Source organism: Anguilla rostrata, chromosome 13 (assembly GCF_018555375.3).
Source record: "Anguilla rostrata isolate EN2019 chromosome 13, ASM1855537v3, whole genome shotgun sequence".
NCBI lineage: Eukaryota > Metazoa > Chordata > Actinopteri > Anguilliformes > Anguillidae > Anguilla > Anguilla rostrata.
Window position 1 is genome coordinate 18,799,053 of NC_057945.1, and position 27,922 is coordinate 18,826,974.

At 46.9% G+C, this 27,922-nt stretch overlaps 1 protein-coding gene across 3 annotated transcripts; it reads left to right on the plus strand.

Annotated features, from left to right (window-relative positions):
* Nucleotides 1-166: 166 nt before the first annotated feature.
* Nucleotides 167-27,692, plus strand: zgc:162200 (uncharacterized protein LOC558638 homolog). Of its 3 annotated transcripts, XR_010325149.1 has the most exons (11): nt 167-491; nt 3,192-3,472; nt 6,360-6,572; nt 6,797-6,949; nt 9,519-9,971; nt 11,546-12,406; nt 13,288-13,473; nt 15,969-16,120; nt 21,935-22,313; nt 24,123-24,506; nt 24,558-27,692. XR_010325149.1 is itself a non-coding variant. In XM_064306616.1 (10 exons), exons 2-10 carry the CDS (start codon nt 3,263-3,265, stop codon nt 24,126-24,128), a joined length of 2,613 nt encoding a protein of 870 aa, XP_064162686.1. In that variant the 5' UTR covers nt 167-491; nt 3,192-3,262; the 3' UTR covers nt 24,129-27,692. The 3 variants fall into 3 exon arrangements, 2 of the variants coding, with proteins under 2 accessions (XP_064162686.1, XP_064162687.1); XM_064306616.1 differs by having other exon boundaries at nt 24,123-27,692; XM_064306617.1 differs by lacking the exon at nt 167-491 and adding an exon at nt 521-790 and having other exon boundaries at nt 24,123-27,692.
* Nucleotides 27,693-27,922: the final 230 nt, after the last annotated feature.

The window sequence follows — 27,922 nt, forward strand, 5'->3', positions numbered from 1 at the left end:
TAAGATGACCTGGTAATTTAACACTAATATTTATCCGTGTTCTAATATTTGTGGTGCCTGCGTGTTGCTGTGCATTCGGACAAGAATAGCTTTTCCGCTATCTACGCTGCGCATACTGCTTTTGTTGATCCTCAATTATCTGGATGGTCCAGTAAACAAGCTTTGATGAATAGAACGAGGCACCCCAATTCTTTTAAAGATCGGCAAATATTTATAAAATATTTAATAATTTGATGGTGTTTTAGTGCGCCATGCTGCGAATTCGCTGTTCGTTGTAAAAAAGTGGATTTGATGAGAATAAAGCAACCGAGCGACGTGCGTTGTAATTATCCAAGGACCACCGAATCTGCTCAGAATGACGCCCTGAACAGCCAGCCGCAAACTGACGGTGCCAGTCAAGCGGGAAGGGGGAGCTGTCTCATCTTTCTGAAACCTCTGACTTGTTCGGCGCGCAGGACTTTGAAAGCTGCAAGAGGATTTCAAACATACTCGTAAGTTAATTTACACCAAAACTGACTTTAGTAAGCTAATCCATAATACACTCCAAGACTTTGATGGAAACAGTATACTTATTACAAACACCGAAGCTGCGTTAAGATATGATATCTTGTAAATTCTGTTGAGAATTAGACCTAGACTATATGAAATTTTCACTGGGACGAATATACCGCTAGCTAGATTTTAAAGTAGCAAGCGTGTATAGCCAGCTAGGACTAGACAAAACACTTTCTTGAAGATGCCTTTTCGTGATTTTTATGCCTAGTATGTGGCTGGCAAGGTAACAACAACAGTAAGTTTTGACCGTCTTGGTTGATAATTAGTAAGAAATAAATGTTTGCTAGCTCAGTTTATCTAGCGTTTAGCAAGTTCACAATGATGAGTCAATGGTGTGGATAAGTTAGATTCTGGAACGTTAGCCGTCACAATGTTTGCTAGCTAGTTCGCGAGCCAGCTAGCCACCTCGGCACCACCCTAGCTGATGATGGCTGGTTAAGTATGCTGTTAAAAATGTCGCTTGCCAAATTGTTAGAGCTACCCCTGTTTTGATTGATATAGATTTTTAAAATAATGTTAAACGTTCGGTTGACCATATCGTTAGCTAGCTAGTTAGCAACACTGACCAATTGAGCGACATTAAACTACACTAGCAATAACGTTAATTGTCCAATTTAATTGTCATTTAGTTTTAATGCAGGTAGTTAGCCAGCCAAAAATGCTCAGTTATATTTGGTTAGGCTATATTATGTATGTCTAGGTCTTACGTTCGCTGGAAATGCACATTGAGCATATCAAACTGATAAATTGTGAAAATTCGCGTCAAGGTTGTGTGCGTGGGGCGGCGAAAAGTGAGAGACAGGAAGTCGTTTTGAATGTCTGGCTAGCTAGCTAACACTAGACAAACGTAAAACGGAACATATCTCATCAATTTCGCCGTTTTTTGGGCCATCTGACCGGTGTGTTGCCTCACAAACTACGCCACGCAGCATTTCAACCCAGAGTTTGCTTGGTTGCTTGCTAACGTTAATACCTTTGTAAAGTTTCAATTTTGATAGCTACCTAATGCTGGTTAGTCGTCAAGCAAGCAAGACAAGTCTCTTCGTCTTACGTCATCTATGTTGCCAAACATGCATTTATGAGAAACGATTTGTTTATGCCGAAGTAATGGCTAAAGTTTAGCGGACGGTTACAGCGTAGGATGTCGGTTTCCAGTGAGATGAACCAGCGCTCGCTCGCTTGCAACTTTAACAAACGCTGTTAAGAAAACTGCTTCACGTATTGCCTGTTGAGCTGGATTGTCATATTGGTATACACAAGCTATTGATAGCTAGCTGAATGTTGCCTATGTTTTGAACTAATATTTTCAGTTCATAGTTAGTCTAAATCAAAACACTGGGAGGTTGTGCGAAAGGAGCTAGTCACCGTTACTACGTACTTGGATGTGAATGTGTGTACTGTGTGGTTTTGACTGACTGCTTCGGTGAAACACACGTCAACCATGCTATTCAACAGTGTTTGTTAAACAGATTGGCAATATTAATTCTTTGTTTTCAGACATTGTTCGCTTGTCGATTCAAAGAAAGGACTGATGGAGAGTTAGTTTGCTGGAAATAAACATTGCCATCTTATGGTGATATAACTGAATATCATCCAGTTATCAAATTTAATTATACATTATAACAACAGTCAAAAAAGGATGAATTGCCAATACATCAGTTGGCCAAACTGTTGTGTCTTTATTATACAGTAAAGTTTTGCAGGGACACTAAGGAGTGACATGAGCCCCTTTTTCCACATGTGTATGGATTTCTGCTGGTGTTATGCATCACCCACGTTCAGGGATGGCTTGTCTTGTGCTCTAATCTTGTTTTGTTAGGAGACCTGTAATAGGCCTAAAGGCTTCTGTCATTTTGTCTTGACCATGCTAAATACAGAGCTGCATTCTTCAGTTTGTGTATGTATGTAAACATGCGTAGTCTGAGAATATGCTGTGGTTGTCAAGCAAATAAAAAGACATGATTGCCAACTGATACTGCCAGTCCTTCTCTGCTGTCTCCTACTGCACTGGCTGAAAGAGGCGTTCCCGAACGTGCATGGGTTTAAGAATTGCTAATCCCATTATGACATACCACAGGGCATTAAACTGGGATTAGCATGTTTTAAAGCAGTGTTTCACTTTTTCAGTTCTGTTTGATGTGCTTAACCAGCTGGGTTCTCCTCATAACTATAAATCCACTGTAAACTGACATTATTCCAGGATGTAGGAGATGGACTAGTCACATCGGTCATGTAGTGTAACAGGTGTCTAATACTAAAGCATCAGTCATGCAGTGAAACAAGTGTCTGCTACATAAATCCTTTCAGTCTAACAGTCCAAGTCTGGTCAGATTCATATCCCCAACACTAGTCTGAGGCAACCTCAGTTTGTTGGGGTCCCCAGTCCTGGGCGTGGAGAGCCAGAGGTTCTGGATTTGTTTCCAATATAAAATCAGCACTTGGGTGAGGTTTATTAACTCTGTATCATTTAAGTGCTGAGTAACATCAAAAACCAGCAAGCCCTGCAGCTCTCCAGGACCAGGGTTGGAGACCCTTGGTGTAGTGTGTAGGACAAGGTTTGAGGACAGTGCTTGTGCTCATAGAGATTCACTGTCTGCCTTGCCACTCAGTATCGGTGCCTGTGTTTGTCTCCGCAGTGACACCATGCTGGGCGCCAGGCAGCTGAAGGACTGAAGGTGGGAGGAGTGGGATCAGAGGCGGGGACACCATGCTGGAGGATGGGGAGGCGGAGGGTAGGTCCCTGCAGGCGGAGCTGGAGAGGCTGAGTCTGGAGCTCCAGGAGGCCAATGAGGAGAAGCTGCAGGCGGCCCGGTACGGGCTGGCCGTGCTGGAGGAAAGCGCCTCTTTGAAGAGCAAGCACGGCCAGCTGGAAGAGGAGCACGAGGCGCTCAAACAGGAGCTGCAGCAGCTCAGAGAGGTGAGGGCAGGAGGCTCCGCCCACACGAACGCATATGCAGACAGCCGATGTCTGTCCGATGCATCCCTCTGTTTCCGATTCCGGTGCATTAGTGATGTTCAAACCTTTATTGGATACAGCGCTGTCACATGGTTGTGTACTTCTGCACATAGTTTTGTGCTAGCTAGCAGTTGTGAATTACACTAGATAGCTAATGTTAGCTACATGCCTGGCAGTTGTGATTTTGATAGTTAACGTTAGCTAGTTAGCTGCGAAAATGTAGCTAGCTTGTGAGATGATAAAGCCGTGTTAAATTAAGTTCAATTCATATCAAGTATATATTTATCTAATGATGATGCTTTGAATACATACATTGCCAGTACTTCAATTATGATATTTCTGCTAATTTGTACTGACTAGCTAGGTCAACACCTAGCTAGTGATAACTGTGTACATAGAAGTTGTGATTTAGAGAAGTTAGCTAACATACTATAATAAGTTTCTTAGCTTGCAGGTTAATAACGAGCTAGAATATCCTATACTGGTCCTATATGAGTAAGCACATAATGATATGTGATAGCGTTGTATCCAATAAGGATATCCAATAAGGTTGCATCACAATGGCACCGGAAACAGTGGGATGCAGCCAGCATTGTTATACCGGCTCCACCCACACACTGGCAGCTCTACCCCCATACACTGCCGATTCCACCCCCATGTACTGCGCCTCCTCCCACATGTACATTCTTTGCATTTAGTTCTGCCACTGTCACTATGAAGCCTAGTAAAGGATATTTGACTGCTCTGTGTTAAACCGCTGATATCATAGAGCTTCTGCTAACTGTCCTGTATTAAACTGCTAATACCAGAGAGCTGCAAACTGTCTTAACACGCTAATATCTCAAAGCTGCTAATGGTTCCGTGTTTAACTGCTAATGTCAGAGACCTATTAACGGTTTCTTGTTAACCCAATTAAATCACAGAACTGCTAATGGTCTTGCATTAAACTGCTAATATTGGAGAGCTGCTGTCTGTCTTGTGTTAGACCCCTAACATCATCAACCACACACATGCTCACACCCGTACGCATGCGAACCCACACAAACACACCCATGCGACTGAACCTTAATGCTGTGTTGGTGAATGAATTATGATGCATGATGAGTTTTTATTTTTGTTTTTTTCCCTTTGTTCTGGGAAGTTCCTTATTTTTGTGAGTGAGGAGGCTTTTGTATGGTGCTGAGGGTATTGTTGTCAAATGCAGCCATTTTGGTCTTCAGAGAAGGGCTTTGTAACAGGTTTTGAACTGGTTGTTTGAGGCTCAGTTTCAGCCTGTGCAAGATATTTGAAAGCCGGTTGAAAGAAGACAAGTTATTTTTTATCAGCTTTGCTGTACCTTAAAGTGAATGTTTGGCATCTCTGTCTGTTGTCTGACTCACAAAGCCACTGTTTCCTTCAGCAGTTAAATCAGGCTCACTGCCACCCCCCTTAGTTCGTTCATTTTACCTTACATCCTCCGGTGCACGCGTAGCTTAAAATATCTTAAGCTGCTGTTCCACATTGAGTAAACCCCTCAGGGGTGTGCAGGCTTTGAACAGTGAGGGACACCCATCCTTGTTTTCAACCCAGGTGGGACATGCAAGAACAACAGAACACAGATCTGTTCCTCCACACTTAGCTGTTAGAGGAAAAACCTGCGGTTTATTTAGCCAATGAAACACTGTGACGTATATCCAAAGTGAAATAAACTTGTTCTAACAGTGTAATCCTTATTCTGATGCTATGTTGGAATTTGTAACCGTGCAGAAATAATAGAACTGGGTATAACAAACAAGAATAAGACAAGAAAAATGGAAGTGAATGTACTGTGAACATATGAACTAAACAGTATTAACTATAAAACAAAAGATTGTTTGCCTCACTATCATAATTAGAAATTTGTTTTGTTCCAGTCCTGAAAAGGCCCCAAATATTTAGCCTCCTCTGTGTGTGTCCTTGCTTTTCAGATATTGTAAGAGGTTGACCTACATCGTACATACGATACTTTCTTATTCTAAAAGTTCTTCTTTTCCCCCCTCCATGTTTATCAACATCACTCAAGACCGAAATGATGAAGTAGAGCAAATAATAAATGTATCAATGACCATGTATTTTGGCATTCCCTCTGGCTTTCCAAATATACAATGGAGTCTGCGAAATAACAAAATTCTCAAGGTGCATGACATTGAGAAAAAGTACAACCCTTCTTTAGTTGAAAATGCTTCACTTTTATCAACACTTGTCGATATTGCGGTACGTGAAGTATAAATTAGGCTTTACTGATTGCGTTGTGGAGGAAAAAGATAACATTGTGGAGCGAAGATGACATGGCTTATACTTACCTTAATTTTGATAACGCAGCCCTTTGCAATGTGTTTATATATCACAGTGACAGGAAAGATAGACTGTGCAGCCCTAATTTCCTGTGTCTCCTGTCTGTCTCCTCTATCTGTCGTTTGTCTCCTCTGTCTACTGGCCTGCTGGCCTGAGCCGCCATTGACGCGGCCCAGGGTGGATAACAGTGGGGCCCAGCCGTGCACGAGAACAGTGCCTGAATAGGATGAGCCAGCAGCCCCTTCTTTCTCTTTTGTGGTGCCAAAGCCCTCACAGATTCTGTGTTCATACATAGAAGCTGATGCTTTCTAACCTGTACGCACATGCACACTAACTCTGTCTTCACCAAGCTTCCTGAAGACAAAGTAGCTCCCTGGCGCCCCTGCCCTGGATGGACCGTGGAGCACGCGAGCGTGATTCAGCAGGAGCAGTGGATGACTCGTGGGGCTGAGGGCTTTGGCACTCAGCTGTGCTCGCGGGGTTGAATAGCTGGTCTGTGGCAGAGGAGAGTAAAGTGCGTTTGCGCTCGCCACAGGCCCTGGCCGACTCGCTGAGCAGTCAGAAGCGGGCGGCGGCCGACGGGGAGACCCGGGAGGAGAGCCTGCTGCAGGAGACGGCCAGCAAGGAGGCGGCCATGGCGCAGCGGCTGGACGACCTGCAGGGGGAGCTGCGGCAGGCCAGAGTGGCGCTGGTCAACGCCCAGGCCGAGAGCGACAGGCTGGGAGCGCTGTCCGCACAAGTCCGCAAGGTACTGCGCGCACACGCACGCACGCACTCACTCGCACACACATACTCGCACACAGACACACACGCACACAAAAAAACACATGATCTGTATATACATACACACACACATTCTGTGAAATGCATTGTAAATGCAGTCATGTGAGTAAAGGTGTGTAGTACAGTGTGTGAGTGCAGTGAGAGGGGGAGTGGGATACGGCAGGCTAGCTCTGCTGCCCTCTGTTCCAGGAGTGTGAGGGGCTGGAGCTGGAGAAGGCTCAGCTCAGAGAGGAGATGAAGGAGTACAAGCTGCGGGAGCTCCAGCAGCTCCAGGACAACAGCGAGCTGGAGGAGGAGAACATCTCCCTGCAGAAACAGGTCTCCATGCTGAAGGAGAACCAGGTCAGTGGCCTCCCCCCTCCCAGACTCAAATACCCCCCAAAGTCCCCTATCACATACCCCCAAATCCCAGCTCTTCTTTGTGTAAAATATTTAAATTTAAAACACCTCACTCTCTTCTGTAGAACACCTTGCTTTCATAACATTTGCCTGGACACTGGAAATGGCCGTCTGTGCTCATCTCTGTGCTTCATTGTTCCTACTTTTCAATTGAGGTCAACATAATCCTCAGTGTACTTGTGGAGTTCGGTGTGTGCTGAGAGCTGCTGTGTGCTTGTATGCATGCATATGTGTGCGCCTCACTCCGAGCAGTGAAAGCCAGTGAGTGGCTGCTTGCGCTCCTATTGTTTGCGTCTGTACAGGCATTGTGTTCAGTACTTGCATTGTGTTTCCAGCACACCACTCACATGATGCTTGCAGAAGCCGTGTGCATTATCTTCACTTCATCGCATGAAAGGGTGCTTTTATGCTGTGAAGCTGCAGATGTGTCATGTGACCGTAAGAAACTTACTGGTCGATATTTGGAAGTGGCCGCAATATGCAGGCTTAACTCCAGTCCTGGAGGCCTGCACTGTCGCTAGGCTACAGGTTTTGTGGCTTCATTTCAATTAGCAGCCAATTTATGCCTTGGAAACCAGGCGTGTGGACTCTGTAGCTTACAGTGACTTAGGCGCTTCAGTTCTGAAACACTCCAAAACTAATAAACAGTGTGGCCCTCCAGGACTAGAGTCTGACACCCTTGAACTTCAGCAGTAACATAGTAACTGTTTATTTTAGCACATATTTAGCAGATTCAGCCCTGTAGGCTTTAGCATGAGTGTTCCCTTACGCTGATACACAACACACAGGCAGCACTACCCAGGCCTGTCCCAGCTCATTCTCCCTCAGAGCCATTCCGTCAGCAGCCTCCAGGCCTGTTTCAGCCCGATACAAATGGAGCAAACGCAGAGCCTCTCTGACTGGCACAGGCACAAGATTTCATACACGGCAGCGCCTTGAGGTTCTGTTTCATTGTTTGATCTGGGCCTTGACGTATCGCATGCTAGCTAGCGGAAGTGAGCGTTGTTTCTGGCCTGCATCATCTGCCAGCCCACAAGTATCACTTTCCTTCCCTCTCAGCTGCCCTGTTTTATGACTGAAATTTAAACCCTGCCCTCTAATAAGGCTCATCAGGAAAAAAAAAGTATTCATCTTTTACCTTTGAAATTTATCTGTGTTTTTCATTAACGTGTTCCTGCTCACATAGGGAATTTAGTTCAGCTAATCCTTAACTGGGCTAATTGAAAACACTCCTGATGATGCAGGTCTGCTGATTGGGCCACATTCCTGTGCCACATATATGGCGTGTGTGAACGCTTAAGTTATGCATTAGCCAGTGGTTACTACGGAAGGATGGAGACATTTGAAACGGTTTCAGCTCCATTTTATTTCAAGTAAGCATTGTGACTCAGACTCACAGGTTTTTTGTGGGTGCTGCAGGATCTGCAGATAGTGCCCGTTCGCCCTGGTATTGAGCTGAAACATTGCCTGTGTCTCATGATCGTGTTCTCTCAGCAAAATCCATCGCGCACAAGCGGCTTTTTGTTCAGACGCGATCCCAGGCGGTCGGCAACAATAGCCACACTCAAGGGGCAAAAAGACAATGGACAATGGGAGAGGATTTTGTTTACCCGGATCGCGTGTACTGTATGCTAAATTGGGGTCTTAGCAGGCCAGGCGTGTGCCCGTGTCCCACGGCTAATTAGATAAACCCTCACATGTCTGAAATAGTCAAGCGGTGAGTTAATCGGTGCCAGGCTTGGTCACACCACCCCCCCCCACCCATGAGCAGGCAGGAGTGGCACAGCTGCAGGTTATTAAACATGGAAGAAAACACTTGCAGGCCTTTCAAAAAAAAAAAAAAAAAAAATGCCCCACTGTTGCCATGGTACAAGTTCTATGACCCACCTGAACAAGTAGGTTTTTACTTGCATGTGCGCCTTACATTTTGGTCTGTGTCTGTGTCTGTGTCTGTGTCTGTGTCTGTGTCTGGAATGGTAGATATGTGAAATCACTGCTCACTGGTTTAGCTAATCCCTTGGAAGCGTGATAGCAGTGCCCTTTTATAACTTTACATTATTCTTTGGCAACCAGCACCTGCTCTAAATTATGCATGTGAAACAGCTTGCTTTTCCTGTGTCCTTCCATTTTGCTTGTTGAACGTGCGCTGAGTGTCATGCTTGAATTGCACTGTGTAAATCAGCTTTATAATATCCATGCACAGTTGTCTAACATTTGTGTAATTGTTACCATCTCCTGCCCTCTCTTCTCCTTTTCCATCTCGTTTTTGTTATAAATATAACAAGGAGTAGTTATGGCTGATGTTCTTATTTGTGTAATACTGGTTATGGCTAATATTATTGTCGATATGACAAGTTATGGCAAACGTTGGTTTGGCTTTGATACTGGCTATAGCAGACGTTATTATGGGTCTGATGGAACATGGCTCACATTATGGATGTGATATGATTATGGCTGACATTATTACGGGCGTGATATGGGTTTGGCTAACATCGCTACGGGTGTGCTGCAGGTGGAGTTTGAGGCGGTAAAGTTGGAGCTAACCCATAAGGAGGAGGAGCAGGAGGTGCTACGTGCACAGCTGGAGGAGGCGGGGCGGCTGCGGGAGATCGCGGAGCGGCAGCTGGAGGAGGCGCTGGAGGCGTTGAAGGAGGAGCGGGAGCAGAAGAACAGCCTGCGGCGGGAGCTCTCTGCCCTGGCCGCCGCCCCCTTCGGCCCGTCCGCTCACCTGGAGCTGCACCTGGAGCAGCTGGAGGAGAGCCAGGACGAGGGGCAGGGCGAGGACCAGGACAGCGGCTACAACCTCGGCCTGGCCGCGCTCTCCCGGTCCAACGGCCAGCTGTGCTTCTCCACCCCCCGGAGCAGGGACGTCTTTCTGCGCCCGCCTGCCCCCAGCTTGGTCTCTGACCTGCTCAGCGAGCTCCACCTGTCCGACAGCCAGACACTCCAAAAGCAGCTCCTGCAGGTACATGCACCCTGAACTCTGAGCCCTGCGCCCTGCGCCCTGAGCCCTAAACCCTACACCCTATGCCCTAAACCCTATGCCCTGAACCCTGGGCCCTAAGCCCTGTGCCCTAGGCTATTTGCCCTAATCCTTATGCCCCAAACCCTATGCCCTGAGCCCTAAACCCTACGCCCCCTTCCATCTTATGGGTTTTTCATTCTAACCCTAACTAAGCACACCTCGTTCAACAGCTAAAGGTGTTTCAAATTAGGGTTGAAATGAAAACCTACAAGCACGGTAGATCTCCAGGAACAGGGTTGGGCAGCCCTAAAACCTGTGCCCTAACCCTTGACTCTCCACAACAGCTCCTGCCAGCTCCGCCCTGACCCTTTCGCTCTAACCCCTGACCATTACCCTCCAGCAACAGCTCCTGTCGGTAGCCACACCTAACTGTACTGGTCCCTGGTGCTTCTCATTCTAGTTTACACCTCCAGGGCTTTTTTACTGTACATAATTGGATCCTGCTGCTATATAGCTTATAGCTTGCAGCTTTCCTCTCCCAGGCTGCTGGTTTGCACAGTATCCTCGCTGCACACACTAAACTCAGGGTTTCTCCCGCTGAAGGAGGGTTTATGGTTATACACTTTGTTGTACGTCGCTCTGGATAAGAGCGTCTGCCAAATGCCTGTAATGTAATGTAATGGTTTAGAGGGCGTTGCGTGAGTCAGGTGACTCACAGCAGCGCTTGATCTGAAGGTCTGCTGGTTCATCAGTATTTATGGGTTTCTTTTCCTGTGGAGTTAAGTGAAGCATCACAGACTACAGAGCAAAGCTACTTCCTGTTTCTGTCATACCGTCACCACATCCTGTGAAAAAGATAGACTTTGACTACGCTGTGAAGATTTGTTGTGCTTACATATGTACAAATGCTAGTACATATAGTACATAGTACCCTGAGCCGACCAGAGGAGGATGGGTTTCCCCCTTGAGCCTGGTTCCTTCCAAGGTTTCTTCCCATCTGCCACAGGGAGTTTTTCCTTGACACTGTTGCCTTAGGCTTGCTCCTGTGGGGGTTTAGGCCAGGGTTGTCTGTAAAGCGTATTGTGACAACTGCTGTAAAATACGCTATACAAGTAAAATTTGATTGATTGATTGATGTATGCTGCTAAATGGTGCTGTAGGGGACTACCAAGCTTGTGATGGCTACATACCTAGTTTGCAGTGCTATATTAATTTGCATCAAGTACGTATGTGTGCAAGTGCACTCTATATTGTACATGTTGATCAGAGTACGCTGTATGGGAAGGCCATAAGCGCAGAGTAACAGAGGTACCTACAGTATAAGGCCATCAGTGGCCCAAAATTGGAAATTTCAATAGTTTTTTCAAAAATATATATATGATCCAAATGTGTCATTGTGAGAAATTTTAGGAACATCTAAGGCCTCAAAATTCACAAAAATACCCCGTTTAGAGTGTGTTTTAAATCCTCCAGTGTGCATTATATTATGGTATTATACTTAGAGTGTGTGTTATATCAAGTCCTCAGACATGTGATGTATGATATTATATTAGAGTGTGCGTTTTGTCTCTCAGGCAGAGATAGATAAGGCAGCACTGGGCTCGACAGTGCAGGAGCTGCAGAGGCAGCTGCTGGTCTCCAAGGAGGCGCAGACGGAGCAGGAGGCCAGGCTGAAGAAGCTGGCGCAGCAGCTGGATGACCTAAAGGGGCACGGTGGACCGCAGGGCGCCGGCGACCAGCAGGGGGCGCTGGAGAACGGGCACGACTACGAGCTGGACGTGAACGGGGCGGAGATCCTGGAGAGCCGCATGCGGGCGGCCAGCGAGGAGGTGCAGAGCCTGCGGGAGGAGCTGCAGGAGGTGGGGGAGCGCTACGCCGCCCTGGAGGGCAGGTACCGGCAGGAGAAGGAGCGCTGGAGGGGCGAGGCGCAGGAGCTGGCCGAGAAGATCCGGGCGTGCATCAGGGCCAGCCGCCAGGACCAGGAGCGCATCGGCCAGCTGGAGAAGGAGATCGGCGCCACGCGCAAGGTGGCCATCGACTCGGAGGGGCACCTGAGCGTGGCCCAGGAGGAGCTGCTGGCCTTCTCCGAGGAGCTGGCCAACCTGTACCACCACATCTGCGTCTGCAACAACCTGACGCCCAGCCGCGTCACGCTGGACTACTACCGGCAGGGCCCCCGGGCGGGGCCCGGCGGGCGCGGACCCCACCCCCACCCGCGCAAGCGCTGCTCCGGAGACCTGCTGGGGAAGATGCTGCAGGGGGCGGGGCTGGGCGGGGACACGGACAGCAGCGGCAGCGGGGGGGGCAGCGGTGACTCCTCCCCCGTCAGCGCCGGGGTGGGCAGCTGCCCCGGCTCCCCCACCCTCGACTTCCGGGACCCCACCAACGTGCGCAACCTGGTGGCCGTCATCCGCAGCCAGATGAAGCACCTGCAGGTACGTGCACCCCCCACCCTGCTCCGTAAGGTAGTCCAGAACACCGAGATCCTGCATTGTAACATAGCAATGGAACCCCTTTAGTGAACAAGTAGAGAGAGCGGAGGGAGTGCAGGTGATGAGCATCTGTTTGGCATATAGAATCTGTGGCTGCAGTACAGAGAAGGGCGTGGAGCTTCTACCTACACTTCATGTTCTACATTCAGGTTTGCAGCCTCCATGAGATCCGTGTCTCTCAGACTGAGGCAACGTTGTAGAAGACAAGGTCTGTTTGTCTGTTAGGTTCAGCCAAAATGTTTTCTGCCTTTACCAAGTAATTAAACGGCTCAACTTAAAGTGCTTCCAGCAGTGTTTATAATTACACCTGTCAGTGTGTTTAGAAACATGTTAAAATGTTTGTTTTGTTGCTTCATTATGAAGCTTAATGGAACCTTTCTCTGAACTTGCTGATTTTAGACAGGCCCAATGTGCAGTTAGAGGGCGAGATTTCAGTGTCTTATCACTGGACAGAGTGATCTTGGTAACTAGCGTGTCACTCACCTTGCGGGCCTTACCGTCTTTTTTTTGGGTGGGGGGGGGGGCGGGAGGGAGGGGGCAGGTTTCAGTTTTGGAGATTTGAACCAAGTTAGATTGAGAACAAGCCTTTAAAGCCCTTGCATTTTTACTTGTCTGACACAGAGTCTTAATGTTGTACCCTGCAGTAGTCTTGTCATGTAAGTGTCAGTAATCTTTTATGTTATAATCGGTAGTATTTTTATATTAATGACTGTCTTTTACATTAATGTCCGTAGTCTCTCTTGCATGATTAAAGTCAACAGACAGTATTTGTGTCAGACTTGGCCCTAAGTGTGCTCTGTGTAACATGGACGTTTGTAACGCAGGTAGCGGTGGACCTGTGCCGGCAGAGGGGATCGCTGCCCACCCCCTCCGGGAGGGGCCTGGGCGTGGCCGAGGCAGAGCGGGACACGGAGGCCCTGCTGGAGGAGGTGCTGAAGCTCAAGTCCCTGCTGAGCACCAAGAGGGAGCAGATCGCCACACTCAGGACCGTGCTGAAGGCCAACAAACAGGTACCTGCCCATCGCTGTGGTTACCCGCATATCCCAGACCCCCTTGCTCAGGGCCATGCTGAAGGCCAACAAACAGGTACCTGCCCATCTCCGTGGTTACCCGCATATCCCAGACCCCCTTGCTCAGGACCGTGTTGAAGGCCAACAAACAGGTACCTGCCCATCACCATGGTCACCCACATACCCCAGACCCTCTTGCTCAGGGCCGTGCGAAAGGCCCGGAAACAAGTTCCTGCCTGTCACCGTGGTAACTCGCATATCCCAGATTCTTTAAGCCTATTTAGCCCTTGTGTGTATTTCAGAGACCTGAAGAGAAGATAGTGGTGCTTACCAGTGCTGTGAGTAGAAATATGGCATGGGCCTAGTTGTTATTGTTATTATTATTATTATTATTATTCTTATTAGGTTTACATTTCTGGCTTAACATGTATTTGTCTTTTACTTTCATTTCTGTTTTCTTGTAATGGTGTGTAGTGATGAGCTGAACTGGAATGATGTGGTGGCTCAGCAGTGTATTTAAAGCTTCTGTCAAATAGCAACAGGGGCTTTGCTTAATACCACAGCAACATACAGGACGAGTAAAGTTTCCAAGAGCAGCAGTTACCCAAAGCAGAGAGGACTGTTTTGGGTCATAACACCAGGCTCAGCAGTATTTCTGTATTGTAACCAACCTGAGTGCAATCGAAAACTGGTTTTCTCTCTTTTTTTTTCCCGTCTATTATTGTGCGGATGTGTTCCTTACTTTTTGGTTAGAATGAAGGTATTCTTTAGGGTAACTTGGGTTTTTGAGGAAGTTTTTTAATGTGTATGCCCCTAAGCCAGTGTGTCAACAGCCAGGCTGCAGTAGAAAGAGCGTATGTGCAGAAGCTGTGTAGTGTAGCTACGCAGCCATAATACATATTTATTAGTGTAATACGCCCAACATTCATGTGCTGGGAAATGAGCTGCCATCCACCACTTATTATCAAATATTTATTTATTGATACTGGCTTTGCCTATTAATTGTGTATACGGCCCCAATTGGACGACAGCCATGTATACGTACTGAAATGAATGGCCGTTGTTGCTGGTGATTACGGTCACTGTCAGTTAGCCTCCCTAACGACAGGAGCAATGGCTGGGGGGGGGGGGGGTCAGGAAAAGGATCTCCTCTCGGGGAGACATTGGAGCGCCGCTCCTGAATGAAACGAGGGTGTGTGAAATTACAGCTGCGCAGGGAGCGCGCTCAGAATAACCCGGTCGCTTGGGCTACGGGCTCTTTTTTTGGGGGCTGCTGCGCACGTTTATCAGCATTAATAATGGGTTAGAATAGCTTGCCATCCACACATTGGTAAGAACCTGGAAATGAACTGGCCTTTTTTCTGGCTCAGCTCGGTGCCCTGTGAGCATATTCTGGGCCTCTGAACCCTGCTGGGGAGCTGTGCTTTAATGCCTGTGGGTACAGCTGTCTCCCTGGTGTACTGCATGGTCTTACTGACCCCTTCACTGTGCTGCCAAATCTGGCCAGTCCTCGCCCATTTACACAGTGTTCTATTTTAAGAGCTTTTGAACTCCAGATGTGAGCATCACAGAGACTTATAAAACAGCTTAAATGATGTCAAACGTTTGTACCATTTATAATACTAACTTAGATTAGTTTCTTTATAATTTATGTAAAAATGAAGTTCCACAAATACAGTTCTCTTGGCGACAATGCAGAGTGATTTGCGGAACTGTTAAAAGATCGGTGATGCAAAACGTATGTAGTGTACCCTGGTGTCGTGTCTACAGGTCTATCTAAAATCCAGTGAAAACTGCGTTGGACTGTCTGCCGGTTAGGGGGGTGCTGACCTCACAGGGGGTAAGAGTGTGCAACACTGCCAACATCTTACTGCAGGACAGCAGCATTAACAGTGACATCACGCAGGAAACCAGTGGCTGGCTGGAAATAGGCTTTGCATGCCTGGATTTTGCCCACAGGAAGAAACAAATGTAATTGGGTCCGCACCAGCACGCCACTGGAAGATTATAGAACTGGAAGGGTGAGCCGCGAGCCTGCCTCCTCTGAGGAGATTTACCCTGCCACTGCGGGCCCGACTGCCGTGACGGCCGCATCGGCCGCTGTAGGATCACCTTTCTAAGTTGCCTGTTGACGCTTGTAATTTGGGAGGAGACATGGAAGCTTCTGGAATAAATAGAGGAGACTGTACTTCTCTAAGAGATTTAAAGGCCAGAAATCTAAATCCCTCAATGGAAAATAGAAATGCAGGTGTCCTTCTAGCCAGCCAGAATTTCAGGTTTTCTGTTGAGAGTAACAGGTGGTGCTTCTATTGCTATTTACAGTGACCACAGTCCATTTGCATGTCTGTGGGAGAAACTGAGCAAGCTGGCTGGTAGTCCAGTGCATGTGTTAAAAAAAGGCTCTGGGAAACCTTTAAAAACAATGACAGGGTCATTTGAATGAGGAGAGTGATGTAAATAATCGGTAATGATATAAATGGTGATGCTCCCTGCAGGCGGCGGAGGTGGCTCTGACGAAGCTGAAGACGAAGTACCAGGCGGAGAAGACCCTGGTGACAGAGACGATGGTGAAGCTGCGTAACGAGCTGAAGGCCCTGAAGGAGGACGCCGCCACCTTCTCATCTCTGAGAGTCATGTTTGCCAGCAGGTCTGTGTGAACCCTAACCCCTAAACCCTTAAAACCTCACCCTTACCCCCTACTCCCTTACCCTTCTCATCTCTGAGAGTCATGTTTGCCAGCAGGTCTGTGTGAACCCTAACCCCTAAACCCTTAAAACCTCACCCTTACCCCCTACTCCCTTACCCTTCTCATCTCTGAGAGTCATGTTTGCCAGCAGGTCTGTGTGAACCCTAACCCCTAAACCCTTAAAACCTCACCCTTACCCCCTACTCCCTTACCCTTCTCATCTCTGAGAGTCATGTTTGCCAGCAGGTCTGTGTGAACCCTAACCCCTACACCCTTAAAACCTCACCCTTACCCCCTACCCCCTTACCTTTCTCTGTGAGTAATGTTTGCCAACAGGTTTGTCTAAGCCCTAACCCCTACCCCCTACCCCGTAACCCTTCTCCTCACTGTGTGGTGCGTTCACCAGTGGGTCTGTCCCCCTGCCACTCCCTGGGAACCCATCATCCAAAACTTTAGATTTAAATCTTAAAGCGCACACACACACACACACACACACGGTGAACAGTGCAGGTTGCCGGTTGGAGATAGAGATGCTGCTGTCAGAGGGCGGCTTATAGTTTAGCAGCTCCGTCTACGCATGGATTACTGCAACTGCACACACAGATACCACAATACCACTGGAATACACTCACACAACCATACACACACAATCACAATACACACACACATACACACCACACACCACACATACACTCATACACCACACATACACACGCACATACACACACTACACTACACATACACCTACACATCACACGCCTACACACCTACATCACACACTAACACCACATAACCTACACATACACAACACACTACACTACACTACACTACATCACAGACACATACACACCACATACCTACCATACACCACATACACCACACACCTCACGAACACATACACCATACACACACATACACCTACACCTACCATACACACACCATACACCTACACATACAACACACATCACTACACTACACTACACATACACACCTACACACCACATACACTACACACTACCACACACACACACACACATACACCACATACACACACATACACACACTACACATACATACACATACACTACACATACACACGCACGCACACACACTACACACATACACCTACACATCACACATACACACACACATACACAACATCTACACGATACACCATACACCATCACTACATACACACACATACACACACACAATACACATACACACTACACATACACATCACAACACATACACAACACATACACACTACACACACACATACACTACATACACACACATACACTACACATACACTACACAACACACCACATACACACACATACACCACACATACACACGCACATCACTACACATACACACCACATACACAACATACACAATACACACGACTCACATACACATCACACACTACACATACACACACATCACACCATATACACATACGCACATACACCTACACACCATACACAATACACTACACACACACTACACACAACACACCCCATACACATACACACGCACATACACCTACACATACACACACATACACCTACACATACACACGCACATACACCTACACATACACATACACATACACCTACACATACACACACACATACACCTACACATACACACACACATACACATACACATACACACGCACATACACATACTCATACACACACATACACCTACACATACACACACACATACACATACACACGCACATCACACCACATACACACAGCAACACTACACATCACACACCACCATACACCACACACACCTACACAATACACACGCACACATACACATACACACTACATACATACATACCACACATACCACATACACATACACATCACAACATACACACACACTACACTACACATACACACCACACGACTACACACGCACATACACCTACTCATACACACACACATACACCTACACATACACACACACATACACATACACACTACACACGCACAACACCTACTCATACACACGCACATACACCTACTCATACACATACACATACACCTACACATACACACACACATACACCTACACATACACACACACAGATACACACGCACATACACCTACTCATACACACACACATACACCTACACATACACACACACAGATACACACGCACATACACCTACTCATACACACACACATACACCTACACATACACACGCACATACACCTACTCATACACCACACATACACCTACACATACACACACACAATACACACGCACAACACCACATACACAACACATACACCTACACACACCACAGATACACACGCACATACACCTACTCATACACATGCACATACACATACACACGCACATACACCTACTCATACACACACACATACACCTACACATGCACATACACATACACATACACATACACATGCACACACACAGATACACATGCACATACACCTACACACGCACACGCACATACACCTACACCTACACATACACACACACAGATACACACGCACATACACATACACATACACATACACACGCACATACACACACACATACACACACACATACACACGCACATACACATGCACACGCACATACACACGCACATACACACACGCACATACACATACACACGAACATACACACACGCACATACACATGCGCACACACGCACATACACACGCACACACACACGCAGATACACAAGCACATACGCACACACACACGCAGATACATACGCACACACACACACACGCAGATACTCATGCACAGATACACACTGACACACACACATCCACACGCGTAGATACACACGCGCACACACAGACTGGCACACATCCACACACGCAGATACAGACTCACACACATCCACACACGCAGATATATACGCGCACACACATCCACACATGCAGATACACAGACTCACACACATCCACACACACAGACACACACGCAGATATATACGCGCACACACATTCACACACGCAGATACGCACGCGTACGTGAACATACAAATGTGCTCACATACACACGCACATATACACATGCATTCCAACGCACACTTGTGTAGCTGTCTGCTGCTTTCCAAGCATATACCACAAATATATACCATACTGCCAGATGAAATTCATTTTGACTTTTCCTTTTTTCAGTAAGTAACGGTACTTAAAATCAACTGATTTACTGTTAGTTTTGTCAGTACTCTGTAACCCATCACCAAACTACAGGTGTAAACAGTGCAACAAACAAACAAAGGGGTGGTTTTCGCTTGTTTTAGACAGTGGAGAGAGACGTACTTCACATTTCACGTGTCCTCAACTACTTTCTCAGCTTGGATGCAGTTTTTCATAGTGCCATACATTACATTGCAGGGGTTAAATTCTTTACCCCCCCCCACTGTCTTTCATATGAATGGTCTGGACAAACACCCTTCTATCTGTGTAGAACCATGCACTGGTAGATGTACGTCTGTATGGCAATAATGGGACTGCTTCCTTATCTTACCTCTCTGCTCACCTGGGATTCCTACAACTGGAATACCAACATCGCTCCAGTGACATGGTACCTTTTAAAGTTCTTTAACTCTCAAATGAACTTGGAAAGATGACTTTCTGCAACTCTGCACCATATAGTAGAAATAAAAAAATACACACACACACACACTCGCACATAAACAATATTCTTATACTTAGGAAAGGAAGTGCTCAAGTGCACAGTTCAGAAGAAAATAAGAAGATGGCATCATGAGTCATAGTAGGGTATATAATGAAGTTTTTTAAATTTTGTACTCAGTATTTCATAAATCACAGTTTGTTTCATTAACATTTATTGACATATCCCCCCATGTGACCGCAGTGTTTTAGATTGTACTTGTGAGTGGTTGTCATGATGGTCTACTTTGCATAAGTTGCTTTTTGCATGTTGTTCTGGCTGTTGACTGTTGTCTTGTGGATTCTTGAGAAGTGCTTCTCAAGCAAACAGCAAAATTGCCCCTCTGTGGCATTGATATCACAGTCCAGTTCCTGCCTGGCACCAAAAAATGTTTATTACAAATTTTAATGGGAATCGCTGGCATCGTGCAAAAAAACTAAATTATTTTTTGGCATCAGACCATTATTGTTCTCACATTTTGTTCTGAATCCGCTTTATTAGTTGTTGTGTTATAAGACATTTACTATAGAGCTGGATGAGAAATTTTGATGAAGGAAAAAAAGTGGGCAGAGAGGGATGCAGGGTTTTACGTGAAACTCATTAAATGCTAATCGGAGTAGCAGTAGAGCTAGTGATGTGTAAATGTCAGAAATCAATAATAACCCTATAAGGTTGTAATAAGTGTACAGGTGTGGAGTAACAGTGTGTCTGCTCTGCAGGTGTAGAGTAACAGTGTGTCTATGCTCTGCAGGTGTGGAGTAACAGTGTGTCTATGCTCTGCAGGTGTGGAGTAACAGTGTGTCTGCTCTGCAGGTGTGGAGTAACAGTGTGTCTGCCTGCAGGTGGGAGTAACAGTGTGTCTATGCTTGCAGGTGTGGAGTAACAGTGTGTCTATGCTCTGCAGGTGTAGAGTAACAGTGTGTCTATGCTTGCAGGTGTGGAGTAACAGTGTGTCTATGCCTGCAGGTGTGGAGTAACAGTGTGTCTGCTCTGCAGGTGTGGAGTAACAGTGTGTCTTGCCTGCAGGTGTGGAGTAACAGTGTGCTTGCCTGCAGGTGTAAGTAACAGTGTGTCTAGCTCTGCAGGTGTGAGTAACAGTGTGTCTATGCCTGCAGGTGTGAGTAACAGTGTGTCTATGCTCTGCAGGTGTGGAGTAACAGTGTGTCTATGCCCTGCAGGTGTGAGTAACAGTGTGTCTAGCCTGCAGGTGTAGAGTAACAGTGTGTCTATGCCTGCAGGTGTGAGTAACAGTGTGTCTATGCTCTGCAGGTGTAGAGTAACAGTGTGTCTATGCTCTGCAGGTGTGGAGTAACAGTGTGTCTATGCTCTGCAGGTGTGGAGTAACAGTGTGTCTATGCTCTGCAGGTGTGGAGTAACAGTGTGTCTATGCTCTGCAGGTGTGGAGTAACAGTGTGTCTATGCTCTGCAGGTGTGGAGTAACAGTGTGTCTGCCCTGCAGGTGTGGAGTAACAGTGTGTCTATGCCCTGCAGGTGTAGAGTAACAGTGTGTCTATGCTCTGCAGGTGTAGAGTAACAGTGTGTCTATGCTCTGCAGGTGTGGAGTAACAGTGTGTCTATGCCCTGCAGGTGTAGAGTAACAGTGTGTCTATGCTCTGCAGGTGTAGAGTAACAGTGTGTCTATGCTCTGCAGGTGTGGAGTAACAGTGTGTCTATGCTCTGCAGGTGTGGAGTAACAGTGTGTCTATGCTCTGCAGGTGTAGAGTAACAGTGTGTCTATGCTGTGCAGGTGTGGAGTAACAGTGTGTCTATGCTCTGCAGGTGTAGAGTAACAGTGTGTCTATGCCCTGCAGGTGTGGAGTAAAAGTGTGTCTATGCTCTGCAGGTGTGGAGTAACAGTGTGTCTATGCTCTGCAGGTGTAGAGTAACAGTGTGTCTATGTCTGCAGGTGTAGAGTACAGGTGTTGCCTGCAGGTGTAGAGTAACAGTGTGTCTATGCCCTGCAGGTGTGGAGTAACAGTGTGTCTATGCTCTGCAGGTGTAGAGTAACAGTGTGTCTATGCTCTGCAGGTGTAGAGTAACAGTGTGTCTATGCCCTGCAGGTGTAGAGTAACAGTGTGTCTGCCCTGCAGGTGTGATCAGTACATCACGCAGCTGGATGAGATGCAGAGGCAGCTGGCGGCGGCGGAGGACGAGAAGAAGACGCTCAACTCGCTGCTGCGCATGGCCATCCAGCAGAAGCTGGCGCTGACGCAGCGGCTGGAGGACCTGGAGCCGCCGTACTCCCCCAGCGCCAGCGCCGGCAGCCCCCGCCGCTCCCGCGCCAAGCAGCTGGGCGCCGCCAAGACCGGGCGCGCCCCCCGGAGCCCCCGAGGGAGCCCCGCCCGTCCGCTGGGGGGCAGCCCGCGGGGGAGCCCCGGCAGGACCGCGGGGGGCCAGGGCGTGGCCCTCAGCGCCGGCGCTGGGGGCGGACACATCCGCACGCTCGTCCGAAGCCTGCACCCCAGCACCGTAAGCCCCGCCCCCTTCCTCCCCAGCCCCGAAACCCTACCCCCCAGCGTCGGCACCTCCGCCCCCCTAACCGCCAGGGCAGCCCCCAGCCCCCCAGATGCTAAATACGCAGCACACGCTAAACCAGCGGCACACGCCACACACACATCCTCTGGCCCCAGGTCTGCGGTGACGGTTGGCAGCACTAGCGCAGCTCACGGTTCTGAAGCACAGAGTATAGTTCACTCCCCTCCCACAGCAGAGGCGCTCTCTATGCCGGATATCCCCCCCGCCGCCCCACCTAATCCTGCTCCTGGCCACCGACAGCCACAGGACCCCAGGCCCGGGGCCAGCACCAAAAACAGGGAGGCCTGGACTCACCCTTTCCACAGGGCCACGAATCCCAGCTGAGGGCCCAGTCCTGCAGAAACCCCTCCAAACTGCCCCCATAGCCTTTACCAGTCCAACTCCACATGCACACTCCAGCCCCGCCCCCATAGCCTTAGCCAATCCAAACACAATTACACAGCCACTGACTCCAGTCCAATCTTGACCAGTCTGGTCTACCACACGCCACCGAGTCTATAGACCACATGCTCAGCTCCATGTTCTTAACATTGGAAGTTCTGTAAAAACATTCTAAATTGATGTATCTTCTGAAAATTAATTCTGGAGTGTTCGTAAAAAATGAGGCATCCCCAAGTACACTGCTGTGGGAATGGACGTTCTGTACTGTAATCCAGCACCAGAACCTCCTGTCGTAGAGAGGATGGAATGAACACAGAAGCCTGGCATCTTATGAGCCTGAAGAATCAGTACACCGTGTTCTCACTCATCGAGCTTGCCCTGTCTCTCAGTCCTGCAAATACCCAATATATCCCCAACCCCACCACAGTCCTGCCCCTGCTTACTGTCCTACACCTGTCAGGACAGGAGCAGCCAGATGCAGGACCTGGAACCGCCCCCCCCCCCCAAAACCAGTTTAGAGCCTCTGTCTGCAGTCCCTCATCTAGACAGCTGGGACATCCCAGGAACACACAGGGGCTTAATGGGGAGAATAGCCCCGTGTCTCCTAGGCAATGTTTTATTCATCCCTATATGGGACAGGTGCGGTTCTCCAGCTACCAAGGAAACCGCCCTCTGTGTTTATAAATATACTCTGTGAGCATTAGCCAATGGGGTGATTCACTCCATAAGCATCGGCCAATAACGCTCACTATTGGAAAATACTTCAGGGATTTCACAAGAGCAGCTCTTTGACAGGAAGTCTGATACTTTTTTTCACCCAGCTAATTCAGTTCAGTGCCTCAGACTCTGCTGTGTTAAGTACAACATTTATTTAACCCAGTCCGGAGAACAGAAGTGGATGAAACATTTAAAACAGGAGAATCGAAGGTCCAAAAAATACCAAATACTAGTGTGGCAGTCTGAATATCCTCATTTACCCAGACCTCAAACTTTAGGATCTGCCTATCAAAGCTACAATGCAATATGTCGGACAAAATGTAAATTTTATAGAGAAGTGTTAATTTTCTTGTTTTTATATTGAATTTTTTAATAATAATGTCATCGTAGTTCATGTTCCTGTTTAATATTTGAACAATGCTAGCATGTTACCGTAGTGTCTGGGATTAGTAGGAATAGGATAATTTTTGATGGATTATGATGCTTGGTTGGTACCATTGGAACATGGCCCTTTGAAGTGCAGTCCTCCTCCCTCATGTGTGTCCACGTCCGTGTTTTCATTACACCTCTCATGTCATGGTTTGGTTTTTTCTTTTATGGAATAGTAATGTTCATTTCTTTGTCCTTTCCATATTTTTTTTCCAGCGATAAACACAAAAAAATTCCCATGGTCCCTCACTCTGTCTGCTGTCCTTTCTCCATGGAATCCTTCATGTCTTCTGCACAAAACGCCCCCGCTCACCCACCTCCCCCGACCCTGAGACATCCTCTCCATCCCAGACCAGAAGCTTCATCGCAACTCCTCAGAAGGACACTGAAGATGAGAGCTTCTCGCCTTTTACTTTGTTTCAGAAGAGGAAGTGAGAGGGCAAATATCCAGGGTTATAAATGAGATTTTACAGTGAGGAACAAGCTCCACAGCTCGATTTGACAGTTTCTGAGAGCTTGGAATTTTGTTGATTGCACCGTAGACCTTTTTAGCAAACAGACATGGGAACAGATGTTAGGCACTCTGAAGGATCTCTACACGTGAAGGATCTCTGCAGTTGAAGCATCTCCACACTTGAAGGATCTCTGCAGTTGAAGGATCTCTGCAGTTGAAGCATCTCCACACGTGAAGGATCTCTGCAGTTGAAGGATCTCCACACGTGAAAGTTCTCCACACATGAAGCATCTCCGCACGTGAAGGATCTCTAAATGGCAGTCTTTGGCTGACTGCCGGCGGTAATGAAACTGCGTGGGTTTGAGTAAGATGGAGGGTGCCATTACCCCGTAATGGATACCTGCACAGCCTGTCCTCACAGAGCAGCGCTGTGTGACCCCAGTGTGACAGTATTCTGTGTCTCATTTTTAGGCCAGTTGGGATGTCGGTAGAGCCAAGCACGGCTGAGGCTGATTGGGGGAGATGTGCGCAGTGACAGGTGAGGGTGGCCGGGCCGATCATTTGTTGATCAGCCCGGCCATGGGGGGTGGGGGAGGGGGTGCAAAACAATTTTGAAGTCATGGTCATGAAGCACAACTGACACTGCCTCGTTTGTTTGTGTGTGCATAGTTGTTTTTTCCTGCTTTAGTTCTGTTATGTTTTGCCATGACTGTTACTGATACTCGCTGTTGATGTGTATTATTAACTGGAAGTCATTCTTATAAGCGAGTGCCATCAAAGGAAATTGAAATCAGCATAATCCTGCTTCTAATGGCAGCAGAAGTCCCCCCATGGAACCTCATTCCAAAATATCAACATATGTTTTCGAAACATTTACTTAAAAGTATATTCATGTAATCGATAAGTAAGTTTGTTTTTAAAAGCTATCAGAAAAAGCTGTATACATATATTTTCCATGTTTCATTTAAAGGCTGATCTGAGGTCAGCTCTTCCAAGAAATCAAGACACCGCAATTTCCTTTCTCAGCACAATTTTTGATTTGAAAAATGGAGCCCGAAGTGTAACTAGAATTCTGTTTTTATTTCAAAATTTGCTAAATTACAATGAAACTCTATGGGAAGACGATGATACTGCTGCCAGCCTTTAGGGGCTACAGATCTGTGGTTGCTAAAACTACAAACCAACTGTTCCTTTTGTTTTGGGTCAGGGGTGAAAAGCTGGCCTGTGGGGGAGCTGCTAAGTCTCCTGACAGACGGGACACAAGCAGCACCTTGGGGTCAGCCACTCTGTACCGTGTGGAAAGGACTCCCGGCTGCCGTGCATTACTGGAAAAGCTGCAGTTTTGCATTTCTCGTCTAGATAGCGCCAGCCCTGCATTGCATATCACGGGTGGTTGATCCAAATCACTTTGGGCCCGCATAGGCAGTAACGGGCCCAATGTGCAATCAAAGCTATGGGCGGCTCGGAAGAATTCTCCAGGTCTCTACAGACCAGGTCCAAACTTGCGCCCAGGACCACCCACTTTATAAACAGTATCATGAAGGGAACACATCATGCCACCAATGTTAGTGCATCACAATAGTGCCTTAAGTTTTGTTTTGGTGTTTCTTGATTCGAAGCAAAACAGATCTGGTCTAAATATTGTATTTGTTGTTGGAGAGAAAAGACTTGATGTTTTTGCAATTATTGTGGAGTTTTAGTGTTTTTAATTTGGGATTGAACTGAACAACTTTTTTTAATATATACTGACTGTTAAGAGTGTGAATGCTTTGAAGTGCATCAGGTTTTTTCCCCTGATAACCCTCCACTGTGTCTTTCAAAACCAAATTCCACATTGATATTTCTGCTTGTTAACTACTTTTTATCACTGCAATATTACTTTCCTGTAATCTAGCTCTGGAGTAATTTTTGAGATTATCTGTATTCACCAAAATTACACTATCTGTGGAATAGTGGTGCATTGTGCGTGAATGATTCGTTCTATTTGAATGAATCTTTTCAGTGAACATAAGGAACTGCCTCACCTCCATGTAAGGATTCATTCCTTTAGCTTTTAGTAAGTTTTAAACCTGCCATTCACTGAAGCTGCAGTGACTCCTATTTGACAGTTTTCTTCACTGGGCTCTGTAGTAGCCATTAGCCAATGAAAGCATTGATCCACTTGAGTGGGGTGTGCCCTCCGAGCCCCTTTAAATGTAGGTTAAATATTGCAGAAACATCGGAAGAGCATACCAACAGTCTACTGTAGGAATTCACCTACAAAGAAAAGTAGATGATTTGTTTCGAAGTAGTTCTTCACTGAATCAGTTGGGGAATCAGTCTACATGACCAAGTTGGGTTCTCTCTTCAGCCACCTACAGTTTTCAGTCGCTGCACGCCTCTTTCTCATTCACTAGGAACTAGAGTCAGTGAAGTCAGAACCAGTCACTGCTTGACTCTCGTTCTCGTTTGCGGGAGTCTGAACAAGAACAGTTGAACAGGTGAACGAGCCTGTGAATGAATCTTTTTTGGGAGTCAAATGTTTTGTGTCCCTGAAAGGAACCGTAATACCTACCACTACTGTGGAACTCATTCAAATACTAAATCAGTCTGCCTGTATTACAAAGGACCTACCTGATTTGTCAGTCTCAGAATTTTTTTTATGAGTAATGGTTATTATCTTGCAAATATAACGGACTACACTATAGCATGGACTGGACTGATAACATTCCTTTAGGTTCGCACAGAAATGGCAGATGTTTCCATTAGATGTCTCTTGAAATTTAGCAACGCATCCAAGATGATCCAAGTTCACATCTGATGCGAATCGGCAAGTTGTAACATTGAAACGAAAGTGCTTGATCCCGCTCTGTGATCCGCTGCATTCTCCTCTAATGCTGAAACTGAAGCAACCGGTCGAAGGATATTTCAGCTCGTTTCCAACTCACCAAAGTCACTGCCAAACTGCCTTGGGTATTTCAGCAGACAACTGACCACCCTCGGTTCTCCCGACTGTAGCCGAGGAGCCCGTGCTGGCCACGTCACACCAGGTGCTGAGTGTTGATTTACTGCATGGCCAACACGTCCAAGAGCAAAACTGCTATGCAAATTGGTTTTAAAAGCCGTCTCTGTCCATGCCACTTAAGGAAAGTGTCAGGATGTTTGCGTCCTGTCGAGAGATTGACGCAAGTAAAGATTTGGTTTTGTGGGAAAGAGTTGAGCTTGAGTGTGGCTCAGTTCCAGCCTGGACACAGTTCTAGGCTTGCACCCTGCCCTCCATGCAGGGTCATGCATTTATATGGACTGTTAAACCTGACCTGTATACTCTATAATAAATCCCACTTTGAAACAAAGAGTTGTACGACTGGTGTCTCATTCCGGGGAGGTATAAATTGCAAGAAGTCAAGCTTGTGTAAGCCTAGCCTATCTAGAAATATATACTATATGACCAAAAGTATCTGAACACACTTTGGTCTGGAGCTGTTTGTCCTAGTTTCCTTAGTTCCAGTGAAATCTTAATGCAATGGCATTCCAGACGATTCTGTGCTTCCAACCTTGTGGCAACAGTTTGCGGAAAGCCCTT